The following is a 20,961-nucleotide window of genomic DNA, read 5'->3' as shown; positions in this document are numbered from 1 at the left end:
AACTTACGCAATTAAAAATTACCATACGCAATAATCTAGCTAAATAGTTTGCGCTTGGGCATACAAAACGTCATGGATAAACCACATGCTAACGCATGTATGTATGCATGTATGCATGACGGTAGAAGTTAAGTTAACCTTTGCAAATATGCTTGAACCTCAGAAGTGGACTCTGGTCCGCAAGCTAAGCATATGACTTTTTATGGTCATACATATGTAACGGGTGATTTTTTTGAGGTTAGGATTTTCATGCATTAGTATTTGACAGATCACGTGGGATTTCAGACATGGTGTCAAAGAGAAAGATGCTCAGTATGCTTTGACATTTCATCATGAATAGACTTACTAACGAGCAACGCTTGCAAATCATTGAATTTTATTACCAAAATCAGTGTTCGGTTCGAAATGTGTTTCGCGACAAATTTTGTTCAGCGATGAGGCTCATTTCTGGTTGAATGGCTACGTAAATAAGCAAAATTGCCGCATTTGGGGTGAAGAGCAACCAGAAGCCGTTCAAGAACTGCCCATGCATCCCGAAAAATGCACTGTTTGGTGTGGTTTGTACGCTGGTGGAATCATTGGACCGTATTTTTTCAAAGATGCTGTTGGACGCAACGTTACGGTGAATGGCGATCGCTTTCGTTCGATGCTAACAAACTTTTTGTTGCCAAAAATGGAAGAACTGAACTTGGTTGACATGTGGTTTCAACAAGATGGCGCTACATGCCACACAGCTCGCGATTCTATGGCCATTTTGAGGGAAAACTTCGGACAACAATTCATCTCAAGAAATGGACCCGTAAGTTGGCCACCAAGATCATGCGATTTAACGCCTTTAGACTATTTTTTGTGGGGCTACGTCAAGTCTAAAGTCTACAGAAATAAGCCAGCAACTATTCCAGCTTTGGAAGACAACATTTCCGAAGAAATTCGGGCTATTCCGGCCGAAATGCTCGAAAAAGTTGCCCAAAATTGGACTTTCCGAATGGACCACCTAAGACGCAGCCGCGGTCAACATTTAAATGAAATTATCTTCAAAAAGTAAATGTCATGAACCAATCTAACGTTTCAAATTTTATGCGTTTTTTTTTTAAAAAAAGTTATCAAGCTCTTAAAAAATCACCCTTTATATATGTATATACTAGTTGCCTTTACATAATTAAACATACACACTGCATGTACTGTTACAGACAAGCAAGCGTTGACGCTAATTAATAAAAGTGTAAATAATCATTAAAAAGCAACGGAATGGCCCCAAAAGCCGCATTAAAGCAACAACAAGTATTATGCACAATTTAATGGAATACGCTAGAACTACATTGTCGCAGCGGCACTGCATATTTCCATACCTGCTGGCCTATTGTGTACGTCTGAATCGCTGATAGCGGTCTAATAGAAAAGTTGAAACTACATATGTACTCAGAAGACAAGCGAAATGCATACGAGTGATGCCCGCGCGCGTCACACGGAATTAATGCGAGCAATAAATCAGCTACTTAGTGAGCTGACGCTCTGCCGCTGCGCCATTTAGTCGGCAGTGTCGTTGGCCAGCGGCGCATGCGTGCCATTGAACGAGGGAAAAATTGTCAACTGGCACAGACGAAAACCATTACTTGTGTGTGGCTTCATTCATGACGCGATGAGAATATTTAACATTAATAATTTTATGCATTTGAAATTAGTAGCAAATAGCAAATAGCAAACGCCGTAGATAGTAGTAAATTGTCATACAACTTCTTTATATTCAAAAGAAATCATTCAACTCAATGAGATGCTGTACAGCCCCGAAAGCTGAGCGCGAGGCAATCCTCAACGAAATTAAAAAAAGAAATGTTGCAAATAAAATTATTATGAATAACAGTAAAAAAGCAGAAAGGGGCAAGGGAAACAGTCAATGGTAACCAGTTCCCACGTTCAATAATTAAAGCGTTCCCTGTGGCATGATGGTGTTGTAGAAGCGCGACTCTGTTAATTTAATCACATGCAGCCTACAAGCAATGCCTGGGCCACTAGCGACGGGTATACCGTACGCCCTGCAACTTCTTGCAAGACATGCTGATGCTTACGTACTTTTAGTTGGGTTGTTTGTCGAATTATCAAACAATTCGTGTGGACACAGTAAGCGCAACTTTTTCGACCGAATGCGAGCCCGCCTCCGACTCTGACCGATGGACATAGCGGATGTAGGTAGTGAATATGTGATTGTGTACTAGGTAACTTTTATTGTGTAGTTTAATGTTGGCGGTTTGAATTATGTTTAATTTGAAAATTGGCAAACAACTTGTGTGGCCTTTTAATTAAATCGATTATGCGATATAGTTGCTCCTTTTAATGGCCCTGTCACTGGTTGTGCATTATATAAGAGCAAATTTTTGTAATACATCCATCAAAGAACACCAGTGCATATTCAGAAAAGCTGGTAATCGCGTTCATAAAAGAGAAATGCCAGCATAGCTGAGATTGCAACTCTGCTACAATTAATTAGTATAAAATCTTTCAGGTATGTAAGAGTCCTTATTTTATTAATTTAAGCTTTATAGAAGATGAAACCTCACGCTCATTAGTCGAAATACTTCAAATAGTTTCGAATGTGTGACAAAGTAGAGAAAAACCTGTATATTTATTGTATTTCAATTACAATCTTGCTAATTATACCCTGAACAAAGTATATTAAAATTGTCACGATGCAAACACACCCATATATATATATATATATGTATATCCAAAGGATTAGCATGGTGGGACGAATCATCTATTACTTTTGAAATTTTTTACACTCGGTTTTTTCCTCAAGAAATTGTCCATTTGTCGGAACCGCCGTTTATCGGACTACTATAGCATATAATCGCCAAACAACATGAACGATTGCAGTCAAGTGCTTGTATGGAAAGCTTTCTCTTGAGCGCGGTATCTTCAAGCAATTTGGCATGAATTGTTGCCTAAAGCGATGATCTCTGAAGAAATTTGAGATTAGATCACTATAGCATATAGTCGCCAAACAAACAAACTGGCCGATCAAAATCAAGTTCTCGCAAGAAACCTTTTGCATTTGTGAAGGTTTTAGCTTAAAGATTTGTATTGTTTTCCTTAGACTAACAAAATTACTCTTGAATTTAAATGTTAAAGAAAACAAGGATAAGTTTATGACAAATTAAGATCGCAAAAGGTAGTGACATGTTTTGGTTTTCACAAAACGTTCAACCATAACTCTCTCGTCTCTCCGCCACATATACGTATTCTAGCCAGTAATCTCAGCGCCTTTACATCCTCGCCCTAGTAGTCGTGCATCTACCAGCAATTTAAAACAGTTGCGACCAAACTTACCAAAGTCGACTTTTGCTTTCATTCGCCCTTTTATAAGATATTCGCATATTTTGTTTTTTATTGTTGTCTTTATGCTTGCGATTTGCTTTCTGCTTTCTGCAGGCAAAAACTGTGTGCTTCTTCTTCGGTGACTTATTATTTGGTCGTTAACATGCTCATGACAATGCCGTACCGCCCCCTTCACGTATGCACATATTTTCACTGCGCTCCTGTCCGTCCGTATGCCTTCGTCAGTCTGTCTGGGCATATACTCGTAATGCAGCATTTCATTTGGATTTATTTCAGTATAAAAAATTCAACAAAGACATCGTAGAGCAGCAACTTCAACGCTCACTACCTTCATTGCGCAGATCTCACAACATTTAACGCAGCAAAACCAATGCGGCTTAAAGTCGCTTGAGCTTCGCTATTTTGGCACAATAATTTATCAAAATTTGCTATGCTTATGCAAAACATAAGTTCAGACTGCGTACATACATACTTAGAAAAGAGAGAGAAAAGTTTCAATTTTCTGTTGCAGCTTCTTATGGTGACTGGGGTGGGGGAATCGCTTCAAAATAACAAAATCCTGTTTCTATGGTAGTGGTAGTGACATGTTTTGACGTTATTCGCATGCGTGCTTATAGAGAAGTTCGAAATTCAATTTTGAAATTTTCCTGCTCTGACTAATCAACCAAATGTCCTCCGCACTTATTGTTGCATTCTCCCCCCGAAGGTCAAGGGAAGGTAAAAGAATCAGGGGGATATCAACAATTAATAAATTTTCCCAGTGTCTTCCGATGCTGTTCATTAACATTCTTTTTGTGTAAAGGCAGACTTGAGCTGAAAATCTGCAGTAATAAGTGGGCGTTGTTGTACTCCTCATTGCAATATTTACGTATTGCGGGCTCTTAGTTTTCTCTTTTTTTCTCATATTTTTTCATATTTATGTACTTATACTTAAATGCTTTGCCCTTTACATTTGTGTGCGTTCATGTTTGTGCCAATGAGTGTTTTCGCACATGATCAGATACTCCGCCTCAGTTAGACTCTTCACACACGAAAATGATTTGCGCGTCGGTGTGTACATACATACAGACATGATTTATGTGATATTTCGATGAAGCTTAACAAAAGTTATCAAAATGAATTCAAAGAACAAAGGCGCCAACATTCAACGAAAAATTTTGGGCATTTCCAATATTTGGGATTTTTATTAATTTTGGCTATTATTAATTTTACACGATTTTTTAAAAATTTGCTTAAAATAAAAGATAAAAATTCAAACGCGCAATGAATGTTGTTTTAAGGTGTGTGTGCTTAGGGATTTGGTAAATTTACCATATGAATGAGTCACAACATGGTTACAATTTCAGTTTGCGACCAACTTTAGGAGGGTTTTCTGAAAACAATAGACGAAATTCAGTATACTCCTGTCAAGAGAAGTTGCTACTATTTTCCATCAGCCGTTATAGGTTCTTCTATGTGTAAGATGAACTACAATTAGGACCAAGAGGGAGAAGATTTTTTGTCAAAGTCAAAGTGTGAGTGCTTCACCGTTCATAGGTGACATTTTTAGCAGATTGTATAACATGTCAAAAATCAATTTCTTAGGTATTTCGCATTGTGAATTTACAATTTATATTACTTAAATATCGAATTATGTTCGTACATCTATAGAATTAGTTGCTTAAGTAAATTTAAATATTAAACCTTGAGTCCACTAGATTATTTTATTATGCTTAGCAGAATAGCACAGCAAACTCTCCGCGCTCTCCACAAAAGCGCTTGTTGCTGGCACATTTGCTTAATGGCCGATGTACGAGCATGAAGTACCCCATTGGCTTTCTTCTTTCCGCTTCAATAAAAAAAAAAAAACGTAAATATGAAATAAGAAAAATCGGCTTATCTTCATAGGGGCACAACAGCACGTCTATCCATCTATTCCTACATGTCCTTTCGCAATAGACACCGTGTCCAGCACGACTACTCAACTGATCTTAGCGCTTTTCGGTACAGTGTATCCATCACCACTGCAATTTTCATTTACGTGCGCTTATGTGCTTATATTTGCCAGATATCTGTGGGTACTTTTAAAAGAAATCGCGTTTGCCACAATTAATCTTCTTGTATGAGCATGTCGGTAGATTGGTATGAGCGTACATACTACATACATACATACATATGTATGTACACATGCACGTACATACATACATATAAGAAAAGCCAGTTGGGATAGGTGGCAGAGAACGAGGCAACGCCGCAGTAAGGTTTCATCGTCTTGCGCTGAGATGGGGATGGCTTGGCATGACATGAAAGCATTTGAGGTGTGCAAGCAACAGACATATAACAGCATAGATACAACAAAAACCAAAGCAAGAACAACAAACGTAGTAACGGGCACTGACTGGCCATACGAACGTTTGAGCGTGTACATATCCATATGGATACAAACACAACATAGGCATGACTAGGCCAAACGTAAGCACTGAGCACCAAACAAAGAATTCACAAAAACAACAATACCATAAAGCAGATACGACGGGATCTTTGCGTTGTTCACATACATAGATGAGGGAATACCTGTGAGGTGGACGAGAAAACGAAATGAACACGCATAGTTCACTTCGCGCAATTGTGGCTCATGCTGTTATCGGTGGTAAATATTCAGGAGAGTGCCGGCTTCTATTTAAAAGTTTTTGTGATTTTCCTAAGCTTCATAACAAATTTGGCACGCTGTTCTACAAACAAAGTGATTAGCAATTTAGGCACGATGATCACATGCTTTCATTTAACATTTGCAGAAGAATATCTTTGAGGAAATGTTATGGCTCTGATATCTATGTATGTATGTACTTATGCTTATGGTATTTGCAAGTTCATAGTCGTTGCCCAACAGTGTTGTGCGTTCGGTTTGTAAGCGCACATAACTTTTGCAACAAATAGTTGCACGCTCAATCCAAACTTCTAGCCAACTGAAGCCACAACAGCTTAAAGTTTGCTATCAACAGCCGATCTTATTGTATGCACCTCGCGTAAGTGTTAAGAATTGCCGCAGCAACCGCACGCTCTACTCCGCTCTGCACTCTGACTACATTGGGTAGAGTTCCGTATAGCTGTGTCTGTGTGGGTACGTGTTGCGGCCATAGGGTTGCCCATACGAGATATGAGCAAGAAAAAATAAAGATTCGTAAAAGATGATTACTATCAGCTCTGGTATATCTTGAAGAACCTCTTAAGAACAACAACAATAGTAATAAGCGGAAATATGCGTAACTATGTAAAAAGAGAACATCCCAAAAGCTTAGTACGCTTTCAAGTGACCATCTCGCGCTAGACATATGCATGTAGATGGACTTAGCAGAAGTTTGCCGGCACTGTGCACTTTGTGACACTGTATTATATCATAAAAAGTGTCGTTTCTATATATCTATGAAGTTTATATTTGTCTTACCGTACATCTAAATGCACGTCTTTCTTTCTAAGTAATTGATAATAATGGAATTTTCAGCGTCCTCTCAGTATGCAGTGTTCATTGTCCTGCCTCATCTGCCTCTGCATGAAGCTAGTCTGGTATGGTAAACAGAGCGCAGCGAGTATTACTATCAGATCTGCTACATTTATGTATAGTAAACACTTGCTCATTTGTCCGCGTGTTCTCCCTCAGATTTTTTACAAAGAAGGCGCGCACTTAAGTGTGTAATTTGCATGTTTGCACAATAATTGCTTTTGAAAAATTGCAATTATCTAGATATGAAATGAGACATTCGTGAATTCAGGCGCGCGTACCGCCTAAGCGCTTTGTGTGCTTAGTCGCGATGCTGGCGGGCCGCCTGCTCAACTGTTAGGTTGGTAGCTGATTGCCCGCCAGATGACTCTGACTACTTATCTTATCGGTTAATCAGTTGGGGAGCCGACGGAGATAACTGCAGTTCTACCGATTGTGCGACAGAAATGTGCTATTGTTAGTCTCACTTTGATTACCTTTTCATTAAGACTTTTTAACATATTCACATGAAGACTCGCTTTTCTAGGCGGCTATAATGCCTCATAATTGAATTGAAGTAATTTATCAGTAATTTGCTGGCGCTTTTTCAACATCAACATCATAAAAGTTCGAAATGGGGCCACACCGGTTAAGCATCGCTTAACATGCCAAAAGCGCACAAACTCATTCTGATGATTTTTTTTTTTAGTATTATTTAGTAACATTATTCAGTGTGCGCAATAACTGATCAGTTATTCAATCGCACGTATCACTTTTTTATGGACGTATTGTTATTGTTGTGTAGGCTTTCGCCAACTCATCAAACTCTCATAATTCACCTGAACTGTCAAAATTCAACGAAAGCGGCAGGCACGCTTCGCAGCATCAGCAACAATGGAACAACGCCGCAGTTTAGGCCCCCTGTGCTGCCAAATATCCCCGCTTCTCAGCGGCGACTAAGCATTGAGCTATCAAACTATCAAACTATACGAATGTCTAGTTTCCGCCGTCCGTATATTGGAGGAGTTTCTCTTTGGTCATCATCGAGAGCGTGGCACCTTACCTATGTACACATATTTGTACATTCGTACAACTCTGCAAACCGCTTGTCATCTGGTCGCGCTTACCAGTCCTTTGCTGATTTGCAGCATTCAACTATTTGTTAACTACGTATATTTCAAACAAATAGAGAAAAATAATGCTAAAGTTATGGATCGTGAATATCAGTCTATAATGACTTCGCATTTACCCTCCCAAACACACCAACACATATACGAGTACGGCACATATCTGGATTTTGACAGCCACACTTTCAAGGGACTCTGCTCATTCATCGGCCTATGGTTTATTGGCAATATGGCAATTGAAACATCATTGCGTTACATTGCATACACTCATATGACATATTGAATGACATTTTCTGATTTGCGATTTGGAAATTTTGATAAGGCTTTTGACTTGTAGTGAGTGTTTGCTATTTCGGGGTCAACGATTGTATAAGATTGGGCGCATGATGTGTAGTGGCGTTAAAGTTTTTTGAGTTTTAATTCTATTTGTAATCACATGCCAATGCAAACTCGTAAGATTCACGACTTTAACATATGAATTAATAATTATAATCTCAATGTACTATATCTGACATTATAAGAACTTCACCACTAGAGCAATTAAATCGATTTTTGCCACGAATTTTGCTAAATACATATGTGCGTAGGTATAAAAATGTATAATCACTTACCTTCGCAGGTGAATTGGCCGTAGTGTTTGCCGGAGCTCTTGTCTCCGCACACCACACACTCGATGTTTTGTTTGCAGTCCATGTTCTGTTTGGAGTCGCTGTTACTGCTTTGTGAATGTAAACTATTCGCCTGAGAACTAGGCGTTGTGCTTCCACCGCCGCCGCCGCTATTTCCTCCACCGCCCGCTGTACTGCTCGCACCTAAACAACTCGATCCCGTCTGTTGGCCTTTGATCATGACTCCCAATTCTTGCCCATGATTTTGTTGGGCAGCCGCGGCATGATGTACTGCCGCTGCATGGTGCGCTGCTGCACTTGCCGCTGCTGAAGCCGCCGTCAGGCTGGAGAGATCCTCTTTGATTGCATGGTGACCGCTTTGGTTGTGTGTATTAGATTGACCGCCGGCACCCGTCAGTCCAGAAATGTCCTGCTTGATACCGGCCGACTGTTGACTGGCAACGCTTGATGGCGTTGTGCCGCCGCCAGTGCTCACCGAACTGCCACCTGCACCTGCTGTGCCCGCCAACGAGCCGGGTCCAGCGGAAGCATGCAAATGGCCGCCGAGGTTGGGATCATGCCATGCAGAGGGCGGTGGAACGCCCAGCGCCATGGAGCGTGGTAGACCGAGATCAAAAGCGGACAGCTCTGCACCGGACTGCGGTCGGGGATTAAAGAAACCAGGAGCAGTGGATGGGGACGCGCACATGACGCCGCCACCATACACGCTCAACGAATTGTGAGTGATCATTTTGGCGGCTTGCGGGGTGTAAGAGGGAAATGAAGTATGCACTTTGCAAATATCCCGTCAACGGTAGACGGGACGGTACCGTTTTACTGGCTAGCCCAGATGGTGTATATATGTGTATTGTAATCAAGTGTATATTGGCGCGTTTATTCGCACTGCGTGATTTTTTAATACTTTTTTAATTTCACAAAATGAAACATATGCAAAACTTCAGAATTGTTTAATCCATTTGTATTTTTTAGCTGTATATTCTTTTAGCCAGCATTCATTTTTTGAATGATGAATTTCTTTTTATAACACTCATATATGTATGTATATTTTCACTTTATTATTCTTTATGGTCGGAAAAGATTTTCTTGTAAACACTTTTTGTAGATAACGCGTTGTTGCGCTGGAAAATATATTAAAAATTAATCAAAATTTCTTTTTTTCTTTTAATTTATATATTCTGAATCACACTTCGCGCGTATTTCATTGAATTTCTCAAATTGATGTATTTTATTGATTTTGTAAAAATCTTTATTTTTTGTTTAATTGTCACACACTTTGTAAAAATTGCGATATTCTCCTTCTTGACATAACTACGCAACTAGATATAAGAATAACTTTATTCAAAGATTCGGAAGATATGCGCGTCATGCGAACTAAAATTTTTTGCTGTTTTCGTAAGGCCTTTTAGAGCCTGACTGGCAAAACATTCGTGGCAAAAGGTACACGACCCGACCCGACTCGACCGTTTCGACCTAACGACACATCACACAAATCTCTCATTCCACCACTCAATGCTTCCACATTGCCACTATGAGCGCAATACGAAACACACTGACGCAGAGCTCTGAGCGAAGATAAACAACCATACGCTCAAGACAAAATCAGCAGTGCTGCTAGCCCCAGTCAACCACCCTGAAATCTAAATCGTGCCTTCATTTGTCTGCACCTCTCGCACATCCAGCGTCAGATAGTAACCGAATTTGAGTGGAAGTTACACTGTCTCGCTCACTCGCTAGTGCTGAGTCTGGGCGGTGCAGATGTACCAGAGGTGGTGGTAATGTTGGTGGTGTTGTTTGTAGTGGTATAAGCGATTTCGTGGCCTATGTCTGCGCTCTATGGCCGGGCAAGACCCCCAAAGTGTTTGGTAGAGTCGACACATCCATTAGAACTCACTCGCAGTGTGTTTGGTGTTTATGCTTCAGAGCTGGTTCAATGCAGTTGGGAGACACGACATTTCCACTCCACTCACACCAGGTAAAAGAGCTCATATTCGTACTTAGATTTTTTCTTCTTTTGTTCATTTCGAATTGAGAGTTGTGGTATGAGAACATTAGTTTGTTTGGTTTGTGTGAGATACGAGTTCGTCGCAGAGCGGTGCAAACAGTGAGGCCTGCATTGAACTCATTTTTCTTATTAGTACATTTACTTCGTATCTGTGAGCTGGCTTTTTGCGTTTTAAATATACCATATCAAGTTGTTGTTGTTTCAGTTGCAGCTACTTGGCGGTTTTAAGTGCGTTGTTGCTTTTGTTACTTTTTTACATTAATCGCAAAAAGCGCAAAACAATAAGAAAATGATAAGCAAAAAGTATTGTTCGCTCGATAAGAGCGAAAAAGCCACTTAAAGTGAAAAGCTTTACACTACTTCACTAAATCCCTCCCAATTTTTTAATGACTTCGTATGATAGTTTGCGATATTTTACTGGCCATGTTGGTGTTGCTGTTTCTCCATCCGTTCGCTGGTTAAAATGTGTGTGTGTCTTTGACAGCATCGCTTTTGGTTGGTTAATTTATGGAAATGCCGTTAACCAGCCAAATACACATACTCATAATTCATAGGCAAATTAAATTGAATGCATTGAAATTCCGATATGTAAACAGATGTACATAAGTACATAGTTATATATTTATGTATATATATACATATTTATGTATGTATATGTATCTATCTAACTTAGCCAAATCAAAATCCGGAAAGCAAATGCAAATAATCATTAGATATCACCTAATCAGAATGCTAATTAGAACACAAATGCCTCATTATCAACAGAAGTCCAATTAGATTTACAAACACTCACCATCGTTGGAGTCGGAGCTATCTCTAATGACTGGTTAATAAGGTGTTTAGCATTAAATTAAAGCATTGAAACACCCAAGTGATCACATAATTTCAATAATTGGGAACATTTTTTAAAAATACGAATAGCCACGCAAGCGTGTACTTACTCATTTGTTTACAAATCAAGGTCTAATATTCTACTTGTATAATCGAATTACTATTTAGAATGTCTCTCAAGCTTAAATCCTATTAGACTTACAACTTCTACAATCGAACTAATTCAATGTTCCGCAATAGCAAGGAAAAATAGTTAGACATCTAAGGTTTCTGAGTGACAAAGTAAATGCTACCTTTGGCATTCTGTTCACTCCAAATGGCTACTTCTATGCTGTCCATTGGCCATAGCCCTAACTAGTATATACTAGGTCACATAATTGGATTTTTGCGTGACAGTTAGACTTTTATGTGCGTATGTGTTTGCGATATGGGAATATGTACAAAAATGAATGAGCGTCTGAACTGAAAAATATTTTCTAATGCATTTTCTCTGCCTTAAGTTTTACTAAGTTAAAGAAAATAATACGTAAACTAAAATTTCGTCATCAAACTACTTCACAAGCACGTCCTCGCCCATATTCCATCTAATCTAAATATATGAAAGAAGATTTAAAGTCTACCAAAAGTTGTGGACAGTGGAACGATCCGACCAATAACTATATAATCCTTGTGAATATAAATTAAAGATCGTCAATTCTTGCTTCCTAGCAAGTTTTCATCTTATGTACAAATACCCGTCTTATTGAAAATCCTTTTGTATTGTGTTTGACATTTATAAGTAAAGTAAAGTTGAAAAATGACTCCTAAGACACATATTCTTCAATCTTTCGTAAATGTTACATTTTTTGTTAGACCGCTGATCCTCATGTCCATCCTTCAACTGTTTTTAATAATATTGCAATTAAATATTCTAATTCACCACGGACGTCACAATATTTTTTTTTACTTTTATACATACATACATACTATGTACATACTTATGTATGTATGTACATATATACTAATATGTACCTTTATACGTTTCAGATATAGACTGGAATATATGTATGTATGTATGCTCTTTTATTAACCAAAACTAACAATATGAACTAACCGTTCGTCGCAAATACTTCAAATACCGTTGTAACTGTATGCTGCTTTGAATTTCGGAGATGCCAGCGGCTTTCAAGTCCAGTTAACAGCTCAGAGGGCAAATACTGATACTAACACTTTGCTCTACATTTAAAAATGACATACTTTACAGATTTACTATGGTTAGTGCCGCTGGTTAGTGGGCAATAAGTGCCTCTCATACTAGACGTCCAAGAAAAATGCCAGAACAGTTCTTCCATTTTCACTGAGTCAGCCACTGAAAACAGTTTTTTGTATTGAATAGCTTTTTACCGTTAAGCCTTAGCACAAGTACATACATACTATGTACATATGTATGTCTGTAAGTAAATGTCAAAACACTGAGGGCCTTGGAGTACTGATATGACGGTCGGGGAGCAGGCGTACAATTGGATAATAAACGAGCAAGTATCATGGACAGGGTTGGTTGATTAAAAGCTTATTTTTTTTATTTTACTGAACAGCCAGCTCTCTCTCCTGGCTTTGGTTCACTTTGCGCAGAGCTCCTCCTCGTTCGATGTGGTAGGGCGCGATAACGAATACAAAAAGAGGTGCTAATATCTGCTAACCCATACAGACAGGGATCAGTTTTGCTCCATGTCAAAAGAGCAATGGGGTTTACAATTTTCTTACTGTGCAAGCAACCTCAATACTGCAACGCAGACGCCAAGCCACACCATATTAATTCTATTCAATGTCTTATTGGAATTGTTATTATATTTTTCTTGTTTGAACGAAATTCCAATTGGTATTCAGTGGTGTTAAAAAACTCACTCAAAACACATTGAATTGAGAATCTACATGCATTAGTTGAACAGAAAAGAAGTGCAGATGAGCACTCTTGCGTTTGCCTGCTTCTCGTTAACAGCTTTCGTTGAGTTTCTCTCTCAGAAAACTCAACCACATTTGAATTGAGTGTGTGTCGGTGCGCTTGCTCGCTTAAGTTGAGTGTACGCCCCTATTGGCCATCAGAATTGCACATATGCTCTCTCGCTCTCACTTCTCTTCTTTTTCATTCATTCAAAAGCACCTCCGATGTATAGGAATTCACTGTCGCATTATTCTTACCGGACCATCTGAGATCTCTTTTGCTCCAACTGCTGGAGCTCAACCCATGTGCCACGAAGCATCCAATTGGTATTGTTGTAATTGCTTGGACAACCGTTTGTTTGTTTGATTTGAATCGAGTTGCCCAACTTAACATTGCTCCTTTTTCTGTCTGTGTTTGATGAATATTGTTGTTGTTTTTGTGCTTTCATTGTAAATGGAACTAATCGCAGCGCTCTCAGCATCTTTGGAGCCCCGCCAACCCATCGAGAGTATGTATATGCGTAACTTCGGTTGTTGCTTGTTGCTGACTCAATAGTCGTCGGCGAGGTTCTGGTCGTCGGCGAGCAGAGTTCGCGCATATGTATGCATTGCACCTCCACCCTTTCGGGTTAAATACTGACAACCCTATTTGAGCGGCTTTTTGCACTTCATGAACATTTGAAGGCAGTCACCGAACCAAGCACACCTCTCGTCTGCTCACTCACCGGAAGGTATTTGGACGCCATTATTGTGGGCGGTTATGCCACCTCCACTTCCTTTCCTTACTAATACCTATTCTCCAACAATAACAACAGTTCGAATTTGTTGTTTGAGAGCAACTGATTGTTGTACTACTATCTTACTGATTTAATTTCCTTTTTACTCTTTAAATCTAATTTTCATACTAAAGACTTGCTCAGTTGAGTTGTCATTGCATATTCTTAGAAAAATATTTTATGCTCTTCGAAAAAAATTTAAAATAAACAATTTTCAACCTTACTGCTGACTTAGGGCACAAGCTTGCGAAGCGCACTTTTGATGAACATTTGACTATAATCCTGTAAAATGCATCTTCTATATATGGATGCTGTAGCCCACCTCTTTTACGAAAGTTCAGAATGCCAAGTTCGGCGATCGTTTGTACCACATAAAAAGAGAAACTTATACATATGTATAATATGTCTTACATGGGGCATTAGAACCCAGGTGTCAATATCGGTAAAAGTATACATAACAAATCTTCACACTTTATTAAAAAAAAATTCAATCTGAGAAGAATTCGTACGAGTATCCGTAAATATGCTGTATCGTATCAATCAACTTTTCCCTAGTTTATTCTTCTACAATTTCTTCATTCCATTTGCTCTCCCACAAGTCTTCCACGTTAGCTCTATGCCCACTGCGTTTGTTATTATTGTTGCTCATCGCGCGCTTCTATAGTGGGTAAAAAAAAAATAGGAAACCACCTAGTCAGCAGGCCAACCACACGGATGCTTCGTCGTTCATTTTTATGAATAAGTGTCGAAAAGCCAGAGTCCAGGACCACATGAACCTGACCATGCCATTCTGGTTAAACTGATGGCCAAAGCAGTTATACATATTGCTCCAGTTTGTATTTGTAATTTCATTTTTTTCCTTGTGGTTTTCAGTTTTTGCGTGCAATTGTCAGTGAGCGGGTGCAAAGTTAGTTGGTTTGGTGTTTCCTTTCAGCATTATACTCTCTTTCCTCTTTTTAAAATCTGAACGAATGAAAAATTTGTCAGACTTGGTATTTTGCTAGTGTGTATAATAAACTTTGTTATTATAATAAGAAGATAGATACGGACTGTCTTTAACTCTGGACTTTAAAGCAATTTCTTTTTATCCACAAAGATGAATGTTACCAAAAGTAAATTAGTGTTAACAGGGAAGGGATGAGCGCCGAGCAATTTTAAGTCGTATAAATAAATTTCATATTATTACTTATTTTTTAGCCAAAGAAAGTTGTTGAAATTTAAAACTGATCGGAAAAGTTTGATTAGAAAATTTTTGATAATACATACATATGTATATTCTTTAGAACAAAATTATTACCTAAGAATATTTTTAAATGTTATTTGAAGCTCATATCTATTGGGCTCATTCCTGTCAGAAAAAGTAAGCAGTAAATATTTTTCAAGAAATTTGGTAGTTATGCCTGAATAACCTGAAAAGGATGCGGGTGAACATCATTTATCAAAAATATTGTATTTGTAATTCCCTATATTTTTTTGATTATCAATTCAGAACAATATTTTTAACTATTTGCTGATTATTGTCCGAGTTTGTCAGTTGATAGAAGCAATTCTTTTTTAGATTAACTGGGCTGGACCTAGCTGGAATATCTTTTCGTTCTGCTTTTAGATCTAAATGTAAATTATTGGGCGACAACAGAACACGTTCAAAAATTTAGGGTTCAAATCTAATCATAGTTTTGTAGCTTAACTTTTCCTCTGTTAGAACTCTATGCATAAATAGTTATTTTGGTGGAAACATGAAAACAACTTTCCTGACCACAAATCGCTGCGCTTCATTAAAACTGGACTAAGCATTCAGAACAAAGAATGTAAAATCTTAGCAAAAATACCTCAAAGTCCCAACATTTTCTCACGCTGACCAAAATGCCAACATAATCCAGGGCATGCTATGCAGATACGCACTTTAAATGACAAAATCGTGGACATGAAAATACGCTACGAACAACCAAAAATTATAAAATCACCCCACAAAAAGTTCTTTGCACAAGATTTCAATAAATAGTGTAAAATTTCAGAAATCAAGCGGAAAATCATAAGAAAACTCTCTTTGCTTTGCAATTAATTCCACTTTCTTTGGGTGATTTATGAAATGCAACCAGTGTGTGTACAAAAACGCCAGCTGCAGCGCTGACCAACGCTGACCAATCTTCCTAGGTAGGCAAATGATACACATTACCATATGTATGCCCTGCACATGCGTGATTGGGGTGGAACATCATAATAAATACTTCACAGCTTCAGCGCGGATGTGAACTCTTAGATGACAGTCAAGGATTGAGGTTAATTTGATGTTATTCTTTGCAATATTTTTTCGTTCAAAAGGTCATACCAGTGGCTATTTTTACATCTCAAAAACATGAATTTGCATTTGACATTTCTTTTAAAATGCCTTGCGTTCGGGGATGATTATAGGACGAGCGTGGTGCGTGTGATCTTTACCTTTGATCGTCGGCTAGTGGGCCATGGCATTCATTAATCTTGCTTTAGAGTTGAATGTGAATAACTACAGTTAGGCACATAAGCAAACATATTTATATTTAGTGTAATTCAAATGTTCATAATTCACATGATCGATAAATATTTGAAGAAATATCGCAGTACCGTAATTAAAATATGAATACAGTATATATGAAGGCGGTTCGATAAGTACTTAGCCTGGCTGTTCGAATTGCACTCACAGTTTAGGACTCGATTGGCTAATGAAGTTGAGAACGTGGCATCTGTATCTTATACGGGAAGAGATAATGGGCTGAGATAGGTGTTGGCGCTCCCTCCGGACATACATACTCTTCTACCAGGAAAAAGCATCGCTTCACTGGGGTTCACTTGAAGCCGAAGGTTCACCGCAGGCAAATTGGTCGAATTAGGCTTTGAATTGCCACTTTTATTTCCAACGCCGGGCAGCTAATTGTTTGGAATGAGAAGTTTATCTCCGCCATTGAGAACTATTTTTCAGACTAACAGTAAACCTATTTTTCAAACTGGTTAAAAGAGTTGCATGACTGACCTAAGGGTCTCAATCTAAAACGAGAAAATGTTGAGATACACTATAGTATAACGCCAAAAATTACAAAAGAAAATATATTATATGTACGTTTAGTATTGTCCCCGTTTGTTTATTCACATATGGCTAACATGCATACGTATAATACATACATATAAGTATGTACATATGCTCAAATAAATCTGGGAATCGGTTCAATATATCGCTATTATATTATAATCGTTCTATGTCATCGTAAGTGTGTTTAATTAAATATATGTATACATACAATATCAATATATGTTGTATCATAGCCCGTGAAAATGAACGAAACGCCATATTGTCTGTCAGTGCACATGTGAGCGTCCACCGCTATATGTGCGCTTATGGATTCGACTATTGACAGCTCATAAATTAAGTTGGTTGATGTCGTCGTTCGTTGGGAGTGCTTTTGTTACTCGTTACCAGCGCTAAGTGGGGTAATGCTTTCGTATTCTATTTGACCTTCTGACATGCGCACACAAATTGTGTTTATATGTATGTATTTTCACCGAATCGCCAATGAGCCCGCCGTCCAGTCGCTCTAACAAAGGCCTACATACACATGTACGCACATATGTATGTGGGCCTTAAATTCATGAAATGAGCGAGCTTTATTTACGCTTTGTGTCTATATACAAACTTTATGTATACATATGTATACGTACGTACTAAATAAGTAATAAATATGTATGTATAGACGCCGCAGTGCATATTTGACTAAACAGTTCGACAATTAATGCAAATGAATGCAGGACATTATGCAATTTTCACATATTCGTAACTCAGCCGTTTTCTAGTGATACGACAATACTCGATAAATATAGTTCTACCGTTTAACTGGAAGCATTAAAAGTCGATAACTAAAGCTGAATAATTGTTCCCACTGTTAAGGGAAGAAAATTAAGTTATTGTGAAGGAGGTTGCTTTCCGGGTTCCTTCAGAATTTGGGGCTATTTTGAGACCGACATAATAAATGAATACCTTTAATTGCCAATTCACCTACTAAAAGAGCTCTGCAGATTGTTCTTTGGTGTAGAGATTTTATATGTAATATATGTAAACCTGTCATTCTTTCATTGGGGGTGTTTTTCTACGTGGCGGGTCCCAAACCCAGCGCACAACCCTATGCAGGGGATGTTTCGCCTTCTCACTTTAGCTCAACTTGAAATGGATGTTCTTAGGCTACCCATAGGATACTTGGTCAAAGACCGGAAGTCGTGAGCTGCTTGAGCCATATGTAAAAGAATCGTTTCTGGCTACTCCCAAGTGAATGGCGATCAGAGAACTTTCCTCACTTGCGTGAACTTCTACACATAACTCCATGCTCCAACATCAAAAGCTCCGTCAGGATCGGAAAGGACCTCTCCGAGCCGTCCAATACTAAAGAAGGTTTCAGACAAGGCAACTCCCTATCGTGCTACTTCTTCAACCTGCAGGTACAAACTTTTCTAAGAGTGTACAGCTGCTGACGTATCATCGGCATACGTATCATCGGCCTTAACACCCGCGCCGTTAGTTCTGCTTTTTCCAGACTCTTGATAATAGGTGCTACTTCGGATTGAGTAGGCAATTGAAAAGTAAAGTCCTCTCTCGACGAACAAAAGCCATACTCTATAAGTCGCTCATAATTTCCGTCCTGCTATACGGTGCAGAGGCTTGGACGATGACAACAACTGATGAGTTGACGTTGCGAGTTTGCCACGGCGAATATCGCATTCGATGGAACGATGAGCTGTACGAGATATACGACGACATTGACATAGTTCAGCGAATTAAAAGACAGCAGCTACGCTGGCTAGGTCATCTTGTCCGGATGGACGAAAACACTCCAGCTCTGAAAGTATTCGACGCAGTACCCGCCGGCGGAAACAGAGGAAGAGGAAGACCTTCACTCCGTTGGAAGGAACAAGTGGAGAAGGACCTTGGAATATCCAATTGGCGCCACGTAGCGAAAAGAAGAGACGACTGTCGCGCTGTTGTTAACTCGGCTATAATCGCATAAGCGGTGTCTACGCCAATTAAGAAGAAGAGAAACCTGTTATCATAATTTTTCTATTTTAGTTAGTTAAAGGAGAGTTCAAGATATTGTCATCAGTTTCGTTATCTTCTGAAAAAAGTCTAAGTCCCCCAACTCCTACATACTACATATAATGATTTTCGTTTTTCTAACAAATCTTATGTCGAATTTGTCGGCCAATGGATGAGTTACATATAGTATATGTATATATATATAAAATTGCTTATATTACGATCCTCTAGTTGTCGTTTTACATTATAAGATATTTCGCTTGCTTTGATAAAATGTTCAGTTGCAACCGAACTTAGCCCACCCTTACATGTATTAATGTATCTCACATACCACTACCAACAATCTGCATACATATACGGAGTAAAGTCAGTTGGATGTTCGAAAATCTGTATATTACGGTAGGTAGGTATTATATTTGGGGGCTAAGGGAAGTATGGACCCGATTAAATAAATTTTTGGCATTCAAATAAGTATATTGTTATCAAGAAAGAATTATCTCCAAATTTCAATTATACATTCAGAGATTATCCGGAAAGTAATAGGACTGAGTCGGTTTAAAAAATGTATTGAACCAATCGTTACAATTCTTTAAACACTTTCAAAACATAGTAGGCTCCTTCTGCGTCAATGCAGCGTTGCCGGCGCAATTTCCGAGCATTGAAGGCGTCAAGGAAGGCAAGCTTCGGAAAACAAAAAAAGTCCGGAAGGGACACATCAGGGCTGTAGGGTGGCTGCGGATGCGTTGAGATGCCCGCCTTGGGTAGGTAGCTGTTCACAAAAAAAGCGGTGTGAGCCAGGGCTGCGATGTCTTCTTGGTCCCGATTGAAAACTTGGCGTTGACGGTTTGTCCAGGAGGAACAAATTCTTGGTGAACAATGCCTTTGAGGTCAAAAAATACAATGGGCATCGTTTTCATTTTATATTTGATCATTAATCAGCGACTTCTTCCCGGCCACGTCTTGCTAAAGCAGTATCTGGGTAAGCCTGCTTGATCATATCAAAGGTCTCTGTCGCAGATTTACCGAGTATCACACAGAATTTAATCGCGTACCTCTGCTCTAAGTGGTGCGATTACGCCCATCTACAGTATCAAATTTCTTATGGCTCCAGGGCTACAGTCTACCATAATTCATCAAGATATCTTAATTTTTACTAAAGTTACACTTTGCAGTGACGGACGGGCATACGGACAGTCCCATTAATTTGAACTCGTCTCATCATCCTGATGTTTTCAGAAATATATAAAACCGCTCTGTGGCAACATGTTGCAAGGGTATAAAAATGTTTCATGTGAATTCAGCATACATTACTAGCAAAAATTGTGAACCGATATTTCATTTCTTGCCAACCAGTATTCCGAACTGCATATGATTCGCCGAGAAATTTAAAGAAATCGTAAATAATGTATTGTATACTTTCAGAAGTTGTTAATTAGATTATATTTACATATATTATATATATGTATATGTATATTTTTTTTCTATTGAATTATGTACATATATGCATCCAAAAATGTTTTTAAAAATGTTTATTTATGGAGGCAGACAAAATTAAGACAAACGATTGGAAGGCGGAGCTAATGAACCAGACCCCTGGGCTCCTCCCAGTTAGGAGAAATATTCCATATGTACAACCTCTTTACATTGCACGAATAAAATAAGGCTCGCTGCGAATATCTGCATAGTCGCGAAGACGTCATCAATATTGCAACAATAAGTAATGCGGTTAATTTCAAGGATCGCGTTCGCCGAGAACAGTATTTGTAGTTAGAGAAACACACATACATACACATGTGCATAAGCATAATATACTTGTATTAAGGTCTATAACAG

The 20,961-nt window shown here is 38.7% G+C and overlaps 1 protein-coding gene across 3 annotated transcripts in view; it reads right to left on the bottom strand.

The window, feature by feature from the left end:
• LOC105229513 (steroid receptor seven-up, isoforms B/C) overlaps positions 1-10,130 on the bottom strand; it is a 40,855-nt gene extending 30,725 nt beyond the window's left edge. Inside the window, exons 1-2 of one of the 3 annotated variants that reach the window (XM_049449378.1) lie at positions 9,448-10,113; positions 8,529-9,366 (exon numbers count right to left, since the gene is read on the bottom strand). In XM_049449378.1, the coding sequence (XP_049305335.1) occupies positions 8,529-9,276 (748 nt within the window). In that variant the 5' untranslated portion in view covers positions 9,277-9,366; positions 9,448-10,113. Of the gene's footprint in view, positions 1-8,528 lie in introns of all 3 variants that reach the window. The other 2 variants (XM_011209845.4, XM_029551653.2) reach the window with 2 other exon arrangements.
• Positions 10,131-20,961: the final 10,831 nt, after the last annotated feature.

Source organism: Bactrocera dorsalis, chromosome 2, assembly GCF_023373825.1.
Source record: "Bactrocera dorsalis isolate Fly_Bdor chromosome 2, ASM2337382v1, whole genome shotgun sequence".
NCBI classification, from domain to species: Eukaryota; Metazoa; Arthropoda; class Insecta; order Diptera; family Tephritidae; genus Bactrocera; species Bactrocera dorsalis.
This window is presented reverse-complemented; position numbering and strand designations above follow the sequence as displayed.